General features: G+C 30.8%; 1 protein-coding gene across 1 annotated transcript in view; it reads left to right on the top strand.

Annotated features, from left to right (window-relative positions):
* Positions 1–17,014, top strand: part of LOC129232598 (dual specificity protein phosphatase CDC14C-like) — a 176,340-nt gene that overhangs the window by 66,318 nt on the left and 93,008 nt on the right. Inside the window, 2 exon segments of the mRNA XM_054866733.1 lie at positions 157–184; positions 186–233. Of these exon segments, the coding sequence (XP_054722708.1) occupies positions 157–184; positions 186–233 (76 nt within the window).

The raw sequence follows: 17,014 nt of genomic DNA, 5'->3' as shown, positions 1-17,014 counted from the left end.
ATACATAAGAGTCTGCTTGAATATGTGTTGGGTTTAAAAATGTTTTAAATTATATGCATATAGTTTCTGAGTTATCTAATTATTCTTTAGTAACATAGTACATTTTAACTAACTTAACATAGTGCTTAACTAATATTTTTTTTTGTCTTATTGCAGCTTTTACGCAGACTTTGGTCCGCTAAATTTTGGCAATGTTGTATCGCTATTATTGCAAAGTCAACAAAAAACTGAAGGTAAGTTCTACTACAGATTCTTCTACAAAAACTACATGCAAGTACTAAAATATTGAAATTCAACTCTCCAGATGTTTGTCAAAATTATCATTCTAATGAACAATACTAACTAGTATACAAACAAAAAAACTTCAAGTTCGTTCACCAGAAAGTATTTTTTTTTTCTTCCTGACAATAAAACATCAACAATAAATAACATCAAAATGAGCTTTAACCGTATTAAATCCTGATGCATACCTATCTGCCAGCAAATATTTATGAAGGACGATGTTTGTTTCTTCATCGAAACAAACATCGAAATAGTTCAAAAGTTCGATACATTAGCAATGTCATTATCATGAGCATGAACGATTCTTTCCATATTTTACAAATGACCAAAAGTTAGCTCCTTTATGTGACACAGTCCACTAGCCTGTTTTCTTTAAACCTTTAACCAGATAGAAACTATACCATTATAAAGTCATTTTTTGTTACATTTGCCAGTCGCACGGCATTTTCTCATTTCTGACATATGAAGTTATTTGTCGCGATTTGTTGCAGGAGGGTCACCTGAAACACACCCTCTTAATTACGCATGCGTGCCCTATTTCTGTTCCTGGTGTTGATGTGGGTTTGCAGAGCATTGGAGTAATATTACATTTCTGATGCCCCGTTTTGATATCGATTTTGCGCAAAAACCCGAAATAACGGAAAAATAACTTTCACTTTCTCATTTTTTATACTTACACATATCAAAATTTCGGTGAGACGGAAAAAAAATATCGATGATTTATCATGAAACTGAAACTTTTGTTATCCAAATAATGTTAAGCAATCACAGTCTGTTCAATTTTGTTTGAAAGCTCAGGGTATCTCATTTTAAGAGTTAAATATGTTGTGGTTAAAATGAAAGTGGTTCTAAGTTAAGTAGGGGAGCCACAAACTAAAATTCTCGGGAGGTCCTAATTCTCAATTTGCCGAATGAAATTCCAAATTTTGGCGAATGATGAAAATTTTGTCTAACTTCCTAGACTTCCCATGAGGGTGGGGGGGGGGGGGGGGGGGTGCCTCTGATTCTACAAATTAATAAAGACTCTGTAGATTCAAATTTCAAGAGCAGGATTTGTATTTAAGACAATTTTTCTTAAATTGTGATTCAACTTGTATCAAGAGCTACTTGTAGCTTACTTTAAAAGTTACTTTTTATATGACATATACTACTATTATTCTAAATATTTCTGTACGTCATTAACAATTGAATGCTGCTGTTGTTGTTTATCAGATACAGACCTTTTTTTCCCACTTTATAAGATGTGTCGTAATTTTGTTTTCTTGATTGATGTTATACAGGACTTTCTGGAAATGAAAATTCTACAGTTTTTTAGTAAAAAAAGGTTTGTTTCTATTTGTTTACCATTATTCTCTTCAATGATAATAATTCAGTCATAGAAAAGAAATACCGTTAATAATTATCTTCAAAAAATTCAGTGACAACTACCATCTTGTGGACCGTTACTAGGCTAAATTGGCTCAATAAAGATTTCGGTAACTGAGACTTTTAGCAAAATTTTACCGGCTGTTGCCAAATGTTTTGACTGCGATCTAATGTTTCTCTGTTTTTTCAACGTTGTCAGAATGACAACAATTATTGCCGAATATCTGAAAACAGCATCAAAATCTCAATTATCGAACTATTATCTGAGCACGGAGAGTCCATGTAGTGTTCTAGGGAAATTCAGCTGGAAGTAGATTACGAACCACTAGGAAATAATAAAAAAAACTCCCCACACTAAGCAATAACAGCCATGCCCTCGCTGGGTTTCAAAACAATATACACAGCACTAGTCTTAGGTTTTCATAGTGTCTTCAAGTATCAACAATAGAATAAATGTGGTACATGTATTTTTTTAAGCGTTATTTTCATTCAAAATTGACATATTCTCAAATCCTTTGCGTGACACAAATTTCATAGTCAGTGTACAAAACTTCTGATGGCAAGTATCGGTAGCTTAACTGTGGTGGTATCTTACCTCTTCTGAGCTGAAAACAAACATCCCATTTCTTTAATTATGCATAGGTGACCCCATTCTAACTGTGCAATAATTCGCCGCACTGATGGCGGAATGCATCTCTGTCTCCAGAGGGACCTCTTCTAATATCGATTGACTCTAGGGAAACGAAGCCATCGTTCCTCAATTTTTCATTATTAGTGTCCTGATAGCTTGATTTCGGACACTGATGAGGTGCATTTCCCAAATAGCTTTACACTAGTTTTGCTGTCTGTTTTGGCTTTCCACTCATCTTTTTTGCAGTAATGATTGTAACATTATGTATATTATCCGTACTGTCATTATGAAGGTAATTTTGATTCACAATTTTTCTATTTTTAATTGCCTCGCTCGTATTTTAGTAGTGATGTTACATCTATTAGTACAAAACTGAAGAAAAACTCAGTGTAATTACTGTAAAAAAAATAAAAACTCGATTTAAAGTTATCCTGTCCTTTTTATATGACTTTGAATCATTTAAGAAATTTTGTGGGCGATTCCAAGGGTAACTGACTGACATTTTTGAAGCAAAATAATACATTTTTTGCTACAATAGTTTGCACATTCACTGCACATTTTTTGCGTCCCCCCCCCACCTTGAGAACCTTGCTAAGGAAATTAAAAACAATGCATGCAATCAAAATTTTCGCAATAACAATATTCATCAACAGAGTATAAATATTTTGTGATTACCATCTGTTGCAACACAACTTGAAATTTAAATTCTTTGGACAATTGCCTCCTGTTTGTACCATTTGCTGAATTTCCCAACCGAATCTTTTGCGACAATCTAATTTATCATAACCCACTCGAGGTTGTTTTAGAAGCCTAGTAATTAGAAACCTCGCCTGTCGTTAAAAGCATACCCACGAGTAGCGAAACTTCCTTCAGTCACTTGCCCGATGCTGGAAAACTTCGGTGGTTCTTAGATTGCGTCAAGCGTTAAAAAGCACGGGTTGCCCACTCATCGTTTGGGGTGTGCCCACGCCTTCGCTTTGGCCTTGCCTTAGGGTCGAGCGCAGGTGGGTCGCCCCCTTATAGAACTGTAATTGGTGAGTGAACAAGTTGTCGACGGCTGCGAAAGACGTTTCGATCCAGTTTGATGCTTAGAAATGTGTTATTGGAGGTGCAGATGGTCGTTGATGCTGTGAATTAGACAATTTAAAAGCGTTCTGTGTATTTATTTGAGAACACGTTTAAAAAAAAAATAGAAAAAACACTTTAAAAGTGTAAGTGCTGACAATATGTCAGTCTTTATGTTTATTTTCACAATGCACAGAAGTTATTCCCTTGTAAAAATGATGCAAATAGTGTTTTAACTATCTTTCTCAATATATCGTAGCAAAATATTCAGTTTGTTTGCTGCCTCATACTCTTGTTGTTGCTGCTAAGGCCACTTGAGAGAACCAAACTCAACTATTGAAGCGAGTACACGTTTGAAGCAGAAGGAGCAGCTCACGAGGAAGTGAGGCCCTTAAATGGGTAGGGGTTCAACTTTGAAATCTATATGGTAGAACCACCTCCGCAATGTTATAAATAGTTCTGAAGTGCAGGTTAAATCTGAATCGACTCTGCATACTCTGCATGACTTTTGCAAGCGACCGACAACAGGACTTCCGGTTCACGAATGTAACGAGCGCGCAAACCGCATACACTCCGTGGGAATTTCACGAGACCGGGCTTCGAGCCTGGAACAATCCGATTCCGAATTCACTAGGTTGCCCAGGGCCACCTCATACTAAATTGTGCAGATTTAAAACACTGTCTTAGAAATTTTTTTTTCAATTTCAACATAACAAGCTGAATGAAAATCAATTTAAACATTAACAGTTCTGATTGATTAAAAAATGTATCAAATGTACAATCAAGAGATTTCTTTTGAATTTAGGGGAATGTGGGGCAAAGTGAAATTGTTAAAATGACTGAGTTATTTTCAAAATGAACAAAGCGGAAGTTTGTTTTCAAATTACAGTACATAAAGAAAGAACATAAACTTGCGTTGAAACAATGTTTTTAATTTTTGGCAGTAAATTTGAGTCTTCAAAAAGAAGTGGAAATTTTCATTTTTTTCTCTGGGGAAAAGTGAAAAATAAAATTTTTTTCGAATGAAATATTTTCTATTTGATTATAAAACATATTTTTGATCAAAAGAAACAAAGAATCAGTAAATAAAAGGTTGAATGAATAAATAAAAAGATAATGAAACAAAAAACGGATCATTAAATGAATTAATCGATATATGAAGAAAAATAAATGAACGAGTGAAAGAATGAATGAATAAGAAAATAAGTGAATGAATGAATAAATATAAGTGAATTACTAAATGGAGGAATAAAAATGAATTAATTAATAAATGAAAATGTGAGTGATTTAGATGAGTGAAGGAGTAAACGAAACAAATTATTTCACTTTGCCTCGTATGTACTTGACGAATTGCACAATTTATTTAAAATACAAATAAGCTCAATATTAACTACATTTTTGCTGCAACAAATATTAGGAGGTTTCAATTAATATTTCAAACGATAATAACAAGAACTTTATCATTTTATACTAACAAAAATAATTTTTGACTTACAACAAGATATTACAATATGAGTATCAATATTTTAAAATTGCCTGTATTACCAAATGCTTTAGCCTTCGGCGGTATTTTTGCTGACTGGAATAGACTACATATGGTTCTACATAGTTAAAATAATACCAGATAGGTAGAATTAAAAGCAGAGTAAATATTTCAACATTTCACTTTGCCTCATGTGCCCCTACTTTTTAAAATAATAAAAGTTTTATCGATGGGAATTGTTTGCGAAGAATCAATTAGAAATTGTTTATAAAGTCAAGCAAAATAAGCACAGTGGTTTAAAAAAAAAAAACTTTCTCTCTCATCTCGAAAATAAAAAAATAAAAGAAAATAAATAAATAATTAATTAAATAAAATAAAAGAAAAAAGGAAAGAAAAAACAGAAACGAACTAATACAACGCTATTATAAAGTTCCCAACCTCCCCCCCCCTTGCGAACCCCTTCTAAACTCCGAAAGAAGTTGGCTAACCCCTTGGGTACTAGGTAATAAGTAACAAGCCAAAAAAAAAAAAAAAAAATGCGCACACGCACGCATAGACAATAAAATTTGGGAGGTGGTTTTTTAGTTTGTTGCTGCTCCGTAGTTTATAACAAGAACGAAAACACAATTGAAAATGACTACAAAACTACAAGCTAAAAATGAATACAAAACAAATTCACCGAAATATAATCACAGTGATTATTCTGTGTTGAACTTCAATCAACTTCTAAAAAAATTTGAAAATGGGATATTTGTGGAACAAAGAGGCTCAAAAAAGTTTGACTGAAGTTTTTTTTTTTTTTTTTGACACTAGCGTACATTTATCTCTAATTACTAAATCACAAGCCAGGGAACTCTCAGATTAACTGATTGAAATGTTTTTCTTACAGTAAAATGATAAAGATCTGTAGGTTTAATTCTCCTTGAAAAGAACTACGAGCCTAATTTTTTGATAAAGATGTACTACGTACATTAATCGTTTGATTGCTGACGACTTTTCTTGTAATTATGCTATAAGTACGGAGTAAAATGCGTATATTGAAAAATAGTAGAAGCGTCTATTTTCAATATACACATTTACTCCAATTTTTACACAATATGTAATTTTTGACAAGACAAATATTTTTAATTCACTTACTACAAGAGAAATTTTGTTCACAAATTTCATGAATTTCTTATCTACATATAGCAAAAATTAAGTTGCATGGTTAAAGTTCGTTGATTTTTTTTTACTGTGTAAACATCACACTGCCAAACTTTCACCCACGAAAATTTTGTACAGTAATTAATTTTTCATACTTCCTGTGGTATTCTTGGATTGCTAGCCATTCTTTCCCTTTTTCAACCATAAAGATCGAAGTAAAATGTAGTCAATGTAGTGTGAAAATTTTAGCAACAAACAACAGCGTGATCTCACTTCTATGCATTTTTGACTCAACACAAGAGAAGAGCGATAGCTCTTCGTCGGACTCAAATGGTAAAAACAACTAAAAATCAAAAATTTTTAAACGTTCGTATATGCTTCATGTAATGTTTTCATCAAGTTTAATCAATCTTTCCGATCAAAAGCTTCTGAGGAAACGAAAGTTTCCAAATTCTTTCATCTGAGGACATTGTATTCATAAGGAGAGCTTTTTACAGAATGGCTTCAAGGCTGTCATTGTCAATGGAAGCGCTAAAACCGGCACTTTGCAATGATAGAGTAAACTATTTGAAAGTAAAATATGTCAGGAAGTATGCAAATATTTTCATGTTAAAAGTATCGAATGTGCGAGAGACAAATAAATAATAAAATAATAGTTTAAAAAACTAAAAAACACGCTTTCGTAGCAAAATGAACTAAAAAGTGAAAAATAATCTTTGGATGATAGTAGTTGACCAATCACTTAATTTTAATGTAATACAAAAATTGTATTACATTCAAATTAAGTGATTGGTCAACTACTATCATCCAAAGATTATTTTTCACTTTTTAGTTCATTTTGCTACGAAAGCGTGTTTTTTTAGTTTTTTAAACTATTATTTTATTTTTCTGCTTTTTAGTCTTATGTTGGAGAATTATCAAGCGACGAAATTATTTATAAAACGAGTGCGAGGTAATATCATAAAGTTAAGAGTCATCGATGTATGTTTGCAGAAATCATATTTATATTACTTTGAAAATTTGAGATGCATTTGAATAAAAGTTTTGTTTAACAATGGTCTGATCAGCAATGAATTTCCAATTGAAGGCTCACCTAAATTTTGGCATGAAATTAGTTAAAAACAATTATATTTCATGCTCTAATTACCTTGGAACATTGGAACAAATTTTGTCTGATGCAGAAAAATTAAAGGTTTTTGTGGATATTTTTAAATAATTTTTGCGAGCATTTTTTGATGTATTTTTTTAAATTTTTCCTTTTTCACATTGTTGGATTTATGCCAAAATATTGATTAAAATTGGAGGAAACCAACAATTAAAAGGGTTAATTAATTAATTTGATTATAGAATATTGCATTGTCATCGGGTCTGAGATCGCGTGCCCAAAAGAATCCGATCGCAGGAAGTGGGCGAAATTTGAGCTGCAAGATTCCATTACAAGATACATACATACATACATACAGGTGAAGCTAATAAAAGCGTGTTAAAAAAGGAGCAAAATTTGCCTGATACCACTTGAACATGAAACTTCATCAATACTGTGACGTACTACAAGAATATAAATACTGTGATGTTTACTATTTAATTCCTGATTTTAGAAATTCCACAATAGTTTGTAAACATTTTTATTATTTTGACTTAAATAGCCTAACTATTATTAACCTGCTCACCTTGGTATGAATAATGTGATTGTTTTGGAATGAATCCAGTGATTAAAATAAAGATTGTTCTTGGATCTAAAACATTTCAAGTGTATTTTTTTCACCTTTTCAAAATAATTAACACTACATTGATGCTTTTCAAACTTTTTGATGAATTTATTTAACCTTATTTATTGATATACTTTCATTAAATAATTTACTTTTCATACTTCAAAGCTCGAATTTCTTTTACCCCTGAAGGTATTAAAATTTAATAATTAAATTACATTCAATACAATTCATTCAATGTCGAAGAAATTGAAATATTTTACTTATAATTAATAATTTAAAGCATAGTTAATGAAGCAAACATCTGTGGAACAATCATAATTAGTTTCGGCGAAGTAGAACTAGCGAGTGATGCAAAAATTCAATATTTCAGCGTATTTTATGAATTTATTTGATGCTGTCCGTCGTAATTCAAGTAGTAATTAGCAAATAATACTTGTTATTAAAAGTACTCAGAGAAGGGTTTGCTTAAGCAAAAGTGGAGGAAAAAAAGCATCCTATATTAATTACACATCAAGCTGTAGACAAGAAACTATGTACACACACACACACACACACACACACACAAAAAAAACTAATCGTTTGTGCATGTGTGATTGTTTATCACCCTGTCTGGCACATTGAACAACAACGGTAAAATATTTTAGGAAAATGGTGATGAATTTATAACAATGGTTTTAAATAAACTATTTTACTCATCTCGAAACACACGCGCACATTCACAACAACATCTGCTCTTTTGTGACATTTAACAACTGTTATCATTTCAAAAGTTGTTGCTGTTTGTGAATAAAAGAATTCAAACTTGGGAGCGCAACAAAATTGCCGATAATTTTATTTATGAAATATTTGGGTTCAAAAAGAAAATGTATCATTATTATCCTAAACATTTTTCAATTTCCAAAAAAATACTGCAATGCTCCGTTTCGTTTAAATTTCAGACATAAAGTAAGAGGAAAAAACTTCCAACGCTTTAAATTTCAGTAATATGTAATTCTTGTCTCAATGGAGGGGAAAAAATTGTTAAAAGCTTACGCATAAGCCAGGATAGTAACTTTATGTCGTGAAAACGAGAAAAACAACTATGAGGATTAGAGAGGGGAAAGTCAAAAATAACTGAAGGTAAATAATTAATCTCAAATGTTTTGCGTTCGGCAGAAAACATTTAATGCTTCATTAATCGTTATTATTTCAGTTATTAAAATCCAAACACATGCTTTTCAGCGTAATTAGGAAAATATGCGAAAATGTATTCGATGTCACTTTTTTAATGAAGAGAAGCTCGCATTCTATTAGCATTAAATATTATTTATTTATTTTTACTGGCTGTACAGATGATGAAAAGTAGAAAACTTGTTACTTTGCATTTGCTTCTTTTTCTATAGCCAAATATTGGCAATTAAGTTCAAAATGGGACAAACTTTTAGCGTTTCTGGTTCTTCTTGATGAGATTTTCGAATTCAAAGAAGTGATTGGGGCCGTTAGTTTGTTGGATTTTGAATTCATATTTTTTTACTTGCTCTATTTATATCATTGCTCTCTGAGTTTGTCTTCATAGTTCAATAGCCTTTATAGTTCAATGTCAGTACTAGTAGTAGTTTTTATAAAGTTTAGGTAAATACTGCTTATTGTCATACTTTAAAAGATTTTTAAATCATTGTAGCTGCGACACTATTCGTTGCAGCACTAAATCTAGTCTCAACTGTGTTGCGTGCTGTTTCATATTTTATCAATCTGTTGCAGGATTCAAAATTGTGATCTTTGAGGAAAACTTTGCAAGCACATGAAATTATTTGATTGCTTAGATGAATATTATTATTCGGAAACTGAATCGTAACATTGTATTCCCCTCACACACATAAAAGAATAAACCAACAATTTGGAGCATGTATGTAGTGTTTCTTCCCTAATGGAAACATAGCAGTTTTATGCCTTTCTAATGGTAATCAATAGTGGGGACAAGACTCAGCTCTTTTGATCAAGGTTGATTTTAACACTTGACGATTTTATGCCTTTTAGTGACAGGACCAAAAGTTAAGTTTAATTATTCTAAAATCAAAAAGCAGTCTTCAAGGTGAGCACTTTCAGTAGTATTGTTCTGCAATGTTTCTTACTTTAATCGAACAACAATTGCAGGCAGTGAACTTTTACATTTTCGTAGACTTCCCATAACAAATACATTTCTTTCACTTATTTTCATATTCGTTTCTGAAATCAGACGTTTTCAACCTATGAAACTGCATCCATCTTTACCTTATATCCTTATAACATCACAGATGTTTTGTGTCCTCCTATATTCCAAGCATCAGAACTGCAACTCTTAAAATTTCCTTCCCCATCGTATTTGCAATAAAGTGCATTCTAATTTCTCTATATTATCAAAAGATTTTTTAAAATGGTTTTTGTTTGTATCTGCTTTGTGAAGGGTAAATAGTGAGTCGCTTGATTAGTTGATATTGCTTGAAAAAGTTTCCAAAAAAATTTATTACGTCGTTGTAAGTTCCCGGTGAAAATGCAGACAGAACATTTTTTCATAACACCGAAACAGGATCATTTATATAATGCTTAAAATCAGAAATAAATTGCGATTAGTAGCAAAATTTCATTTTCGCTCATTAATTTTTCTCTATTCCCCACTGTCCTTTTTTTTAAAACCTTTCATTGAACTATAATTTCAATATTTTGAGCTTCAGAAACAAAATTAGAGCAGAAAAGAAGTAGAGTAGAATAGAGAAGTAAAATTAGAAATATAATTGTTTTTACAATTAATGAAGAAAAAAAGGGAACATAAATGCTTGAAGAAACTTGTCTTTTACAGAACATTTCATTGACCTAGTTTTAAAATTTTGAGCTTGAGAAACAAAATTAGAGCTAAAAACAAATAATAAAGAAAGAAAAAAGAAAGGAATATAAACGCTTGAGAAACTTGTCGCCTCAAAAATGTTGAAGACTCGAAATCATAAAACACTTTTGACAAATATTCAATTGTTTTTTTTAAATTCAAAATTGTAACATTGTTTTTCTTGCAAATGAGTCGGCAAAGCAAACGGCCAAGTTTGTTTCATTGGTGGACAATTTTGCAATGAATAAAAATTATAAAAATATCCAAAAGTTTTCATTTTATTTCAAGATTTGAACTCCATGTTTCTTTTCAGTTTCAAATACCAATTTGAAAAGTAACCAGTAGTTGGGAGTTAAGCGGAAATGATTTAAACCACTCTGGTGACGATCGCATGGAAGGCGGCAATTGCAATTCGCGTAATGGCAACACCATAAAAATCGAGGTCACGTCGTGAATCTGCTTTACGATCTCATTAATAAATATAAGGATCCTACAACGCCAGACGCTGGAGCATTTCCGCGAGGGTTAACTTTCGGAGAGCGCAACTATCTCAAGGGATTCTAAATTCGCAGACACAATTTGTTACTGGTAGTTAGCTTCTTCTTTTTGAGAATGTTTGATACATTTGCGTAAATTACCATTGATTCTGTCTTAAAAGTCTTTTGGAGGAAAAATGAAAACGTGTTACGTTTTCATTTATTTCCGGTTTTGGCATTCAAATATTTATTGAACTTTCATAATTAATCGGTTGACTCGGAAAAACGCCCCAAATAATTAATAACCCTGCACAGTAAAAAATCATTTTCCTGGCACCATTCTCACTGTTATGTAAAATGATCCCGAAATCCAAATATGACCACAGTTTCTCCCATCACCTACTCTTTTTTTGGACCCTGTTTTTTTTTCAAGTTTTCGGTAATTTCAAAGTGAGTTGTTTTATTTGGTGGGAAAGAGGGAGTTATATTAACCGTTAACATTCTTTTGTGGAGTTAGAGAGGTAATAAGTTCAAAAGTATAAACACTTGTGAAAGTTGACAGACTCATGGAGGTATTCAACTAAAATATTTTAAAATAATCAACACTGATGTTTTCCTTTTAGAGGGGTTTTCTTTCTTTTTTTTTTTAATTTTCACGAAGTAAAATCAGAGCATTAGGCTCACACACAGGAGCCCATGTTCAAAAAAATTTTCACGACTTAAAAATAAATGAATTAAATTATAAAAAAATCTTGGAAACGTCGCATCTTGCATATGAGTCGCAACTCAGATCTTTAGTTACATAACTTCCCTTATTGTTTATGGGTCATTCTTCAAAAAGTGTAACTTTTCTGTCACACGCGTTTTACAGTAAAAACTTTAAGGAACAATTCATTAAACAATGATTTTTAATTTCAACAATAATATATCTATTTGAACCTGTCAACAGTTTTTTAACAATAATTTTTATTTCAGTATATTTTTGGTTCACAACATGTGAATTCTCACCTCCATGGTATATCACACACATTGTGTGGCTGTTTATGTTGCTTAATAGATTGTTTGATCAAAAGTATATACTTATTTATTTATTATTCCTTTCACAATTCCTTTCTCAAACACTAATTGTTTAAATATATTTAATTTTTTAATATTGTGTTTTAGTTCGTTTTAAAAGGACAATGAATCATGTCACACAATAAATTCTCACCTCCGTTACCTAAACGCAAAATGCCATTCCTCATTAACACGTGGCAGCAATGGCATCAAATTTTATTATCTGTGATACAAGAGAGTCCCCTTGTTTATTTTCAGCCATAGTTGAAGTTGTGGGATTTTTGTCGAAAAACAAGAAGACAGATTTTGCTTTAAAAACTCAGTGTGGTTATTCTTACTTCCCACCTTCTTGAACTTGAATTTCAGGGATGTAAATTATTTTTAAAAAGATGTGAATATGTTTTTATATTTTTAACATGTGCAGATTGTAGCAACGAAAAAAAATTTTTTCCCGTGAAAAATGTATCTATCAGGCTTATATTAATGGAAAGATCCTCACCTGTGCGAATCTCCTTCCCGTGACAGACCTTATCAATTCTATTATTTCTGAAGTGAAAATAACTGATGGAGGGGAAAAACATCAATAATAGGCATTCTACCAAAATTATAAATGGCTAGTGTATCCTCAAATTTACTAAATAATATTTTTTTACATACATTTGAGACTACTAATTAAGCCGTACTTTAAATAAAGAGAGCTATTTTAATCATTAAAATAGCTGATTGTTTAACAAAATTATCACTTTGATAGTAAATTGGCCTCGATTTTTAAATATTAAAAGTTTTTTCTTTTCTTTTATTTCCGTGAACAAGGCATTTTTTAATTTTTTTTTTATTTTTGAGTAAAATAATAGGAACTAAGCTGAGCCAAAAAAAGAAAACAAAAAATTTCGAAAGTGAAAAATATTTACGTTCAAAAGTTATGTTTTCTGGAGAACGACCCTTATACAGTGGTGGACAAAATTATAGACTCAATTTTTTAAAATTTTGTTTCAATTACAACATGACTCAGTTTAAATTATTTTCATTGAAGTAAAGATGAATAGTTGAAGAAATAGTTCTAAAATTAGTACATCTTATCAATTAAATTAAAAAATTCATAAAATTAGAAAATTTGCAAATTTAATATTTTATCATTATGTGAAACCTGGACAAAAGTATAAACTCAGAGGTAAAAAATCCAGGATTACGAGAAAGTTTCGTTCAAAAATGTTAATTTAACGCCATAGAATGAATAAATTTTGCCATCAGTGATTGCTAAAAGTTTTGTTTTTGGAAATTAATGAGAAACATATAAATGCACCGCTGGACAAAATTATAAACTCACTTTTTTTTCTTTTTTTTCAATCATAATTTAACTCAGTTAAAAAACTTTTTGTTCCAGTAAAGATAAATAACTGACTAAATAGTCCTAAATTCAGTATAACTCGTAAACTTTATGAAATAAATAATTTAATTAAAAAATCTCAACTTTAATATCTTTATAATACATGAAACCTGGACAAAAGTATCAACTCACAAAAGTAAGAAACTCTGAAGTTTGGTAGAATTTTATTCAAATACTTAATCATTTAATGTCCAAAAATGAACCAATGCTGAATTACAAAATTACAAACTTACAATACTGCATAAATACAATTATAAGCTAACAAAATTTTAATTTTTTTGAGTTTAATTAAGTTACATTTGCAATTACTTCAGTAAAACAAAAGCATAGATTTAGGAAAATGTAATTTTGCTATTAACATGGATAAATTGAAAAACAAAAACAAATAATCAATATTTGAAATGTTTTAAAAATTAACACTGCATTAAATCTAGCCATTAGTGTAAACTACAAACTTTTAAAAACGAGTTGGGCTTCCAGTTTTCTGAGTTACCTCGAATATGCGAATGGGCATGTAGATTTCACAAGCGTTTCCAACAGCTGCAGTGGCATACGATTCCATGCTAAAAATATTGCCCTTTTTAATTCCTCTATGGTTTGGTACTGGTGCTGATCATGATAAACTTTGCGAACCGTGGTCCCCCAAAGATTTTCAATCGGATTAAGACCCGGACTACGAGCTGGCCATTTGGTAACTTTGATACCCCAGTGCTTGAACCATTCTTTTCTACTTTTCGCTGTGTGTACACTCGCGTTATCTTGCTGAAATAACCAGTTACCTCCAGGAATCAGATGAGCAAAAGGCAAGAGATGATCTTCCAGTAATCTTCAGCGTTCTATCTTCCATTAAGAAATGCCAATCCTACTTTACCATGCTGAGAGAGTTATTTATCTTTACTGGAACAAAAATTTTTTTAACTGAATTAAATTATGATTGAAAAAATGAAAAAAAAATGAGTTTATAATTTTGTCCAGCGATGCATTTATATGTTTCTCATAAATTTCCAAAAACAAAACTTTAAGCAATCACTAATAGCGACATTTATTCATTCTATGGCGTTAAATTAACATTTTCGAACGAAACTTTCTCGTAATCCTGGATTTTTTACCTTTGAGTTTATACTTATGTCCAGGTTTCACGTTATGATAAAATATTAAATTTGCAAATTTTCTAATTTTATGAAATTTTTAATTTAATTGATGAGATGTACTAATTTTAGAACTATTTCTTCAACTATTCATCTTTACTTCAATGAAAGTAATTTAAATTGAGTCATGTTGTAATTGAAACAAAAGAGAAAAAAAATTGAGTCTATAATTTTGTCCACCACTGTATTAATTAAAATTGTATTCAAAGAAAAAATTAGATTAAAAATGAAATTAAGTATACGTATAAAAAACAATTACGTGTATTTTTATTTCTGGGGATGCACAACCCACATTGCTTATCACTTCTTGATGTAGTGATACAGTAATTCAGTGGGTCAGTTTACATAAGAATTAGCAAGAATGGTGTCAAAAACATTTTGTGAGGGGCGTTCCTTTTTTTTTTTTTTCATTTTCTTTCTTGGCAGCGTAGTGTAATTAGCGCCACATTCATTGATGGAATTGTGTTTGTTTTCGTCGCGCAGTTACGATAAGGCACTTATGTTCATTTGAGTATTAGTTCATCTGCAATTTTTCTCGGTTAATGAAGCATTACGGTTTTTTTTTCTTTTGAAACATAACATAAAATCAGCATTGGCGTCAGTACCCTCGAGACCCCCGTAACTTTCAATTCGTTTGGACAAAACATTTTAGAATGAGTCTCTGAGGACAGTCGGGACCGCCGCGGGACAGTTAAACCAACAGCCCGCAAGATGAAAATCACATTACATAAAATATATTGAGAATTTCGTTTTAATTTTGAGCAATGAACTTACAAGCAAAAATAAGTAAAATGAATAGTTTTATCTGTTAAAATAATGATGTTTTTTTTCTTCAGTCTGAAATCTTTCTTTCGTTTTGTTCTTTGTTACATTAACAGCTATTTCTGAATGTAGGTTTTCTGCTATAGATTTCATTGCATAAATAAAAAATGTTTTTATTCGATACATGAAAATTGCGCGAAATAATTTTCGAACTCATGCTCAACAGCAAAAACAACACTAAAATGGTAGTAGGAAAAGAGAAAAAGTCATCATACAGTAGCACAAAGCAACCTGGCAGGCAGCGTGCAAAAAATGTGACTTGGTTCGTAGTGAAGTGTCTATAAAGAAAATAATTAATGTATTGAAAAAGAAGGGTAATATTATTACTCATGGGCAGTGATTTCAATGACTTTCTTGGGTAAACAAAAGAATGGGTTCACCCAGGGACATTTTTCTCTTTCTTACGATTTTAAGTTTTTTGATATCAATCAATTATTGCCAGCATTTTACTTTGCATTATTTTAACTTTGGCCTACTTATAAAATATAGGTTTCTATCTTACATTTATTCTTAAAAAGATATTTAGTTAACATTTACTTTGTCTTAAAATGTACCTCTTTTTTCCTGATGTATAACTTTTTTTCACATTTTGGTTTTTAGAATTAACATTATTTTTTACTGGAGGAGGTTATTTTTTTACTGTTTATAAAGACAAAGTTTCATCATTTCAACTACTGTGCGGTCAGAATATTAGAAAAAAGAATCTGGTTTTTTCTATAAATATTTTTAGTAAAAACGAAGTCAGGTAATTGTTATTATAAACATACCAATATTATTATTAATCTCGTCAGTTGTGCAACTAATAATATCAACTGAATTGTAAGCATAATGAGTTCAGTGTCTCAACTCAATGTTTAAAGGTTTTTTTTTAAATCATTTTATTTTCAATAATTTTTCTATAAAAAATTAGGAATGAAAGTCATTCTGTACAAAACCTGTTAAATATGATTACATTAATAGTATATCTTGATAACAGATGCTGCGCAAAGTTTTAGGTAAAATAAATTAATTTCAGTTAATAATTATAATTCATTTAATATTAGTTAAAATGGGTAAATATTGTGCTGACATCTCTTAACATTCAATAAAATACGCTAAACCATGAAATTTTAGTTAGATTAACTTTGAACAACTTTCCGATATATCTTTTTCTTTCTATGTATTTGACTGTGTCGTTGAAAAACTAAATTGCTGTACGAGAAAAATAAATTTCAAGGGAAAAAAAATCAATATTCAAAAGCGAAAAAGATTTTGTGTTTCTCTAGTTTCCGTAATGTAGATTTCAGTTTTAATAAAAGGGAGGCTTTTCCTTTTCTTTTTCCTCTCATGTATTCAGAATTTAATTTCCTATTTTTAGATTAAGTTCTTATCTTGAATGCTTGACACGTAATTTGTAAGATAATACTGAAAATTTAACCTCACTTTCGAACAGAAGAATAAAATAAAGCTGAAGTAAATGTTCAAAAATGCATCGCGAATTTGCATTGTGTAAGAATAACTTGAGAGTTGTCAAGAATGAAAAATACTTCCCACTAAAAATTATTTTTCTTGTATTCTAAAAGTTTCTTAGTTTTTCACTTCAAAATCTTTCTCGTTTTTCATTCT

Source organism: Uloborus diversus, chromosome 1 (genome assembly GCF_026930045.1).
Source record: "Uloborus diversus isolate 005 chromosome 1, Udiv.v.3.1, whole genome shotgun sequence".
Classification (NCBI taxonomy): domain Eukaryota; kingdom Metazoa; phylum Arthropoda; class Arachnida; order Araneae; family Uloboridae; genus Uloborus; species Uloborus diversus.
The sequence above is the reverse complement of the archived record's forward strand: the minus strand, read 5'-3'. Positions and strand labels throughout refer to the sequence as shown.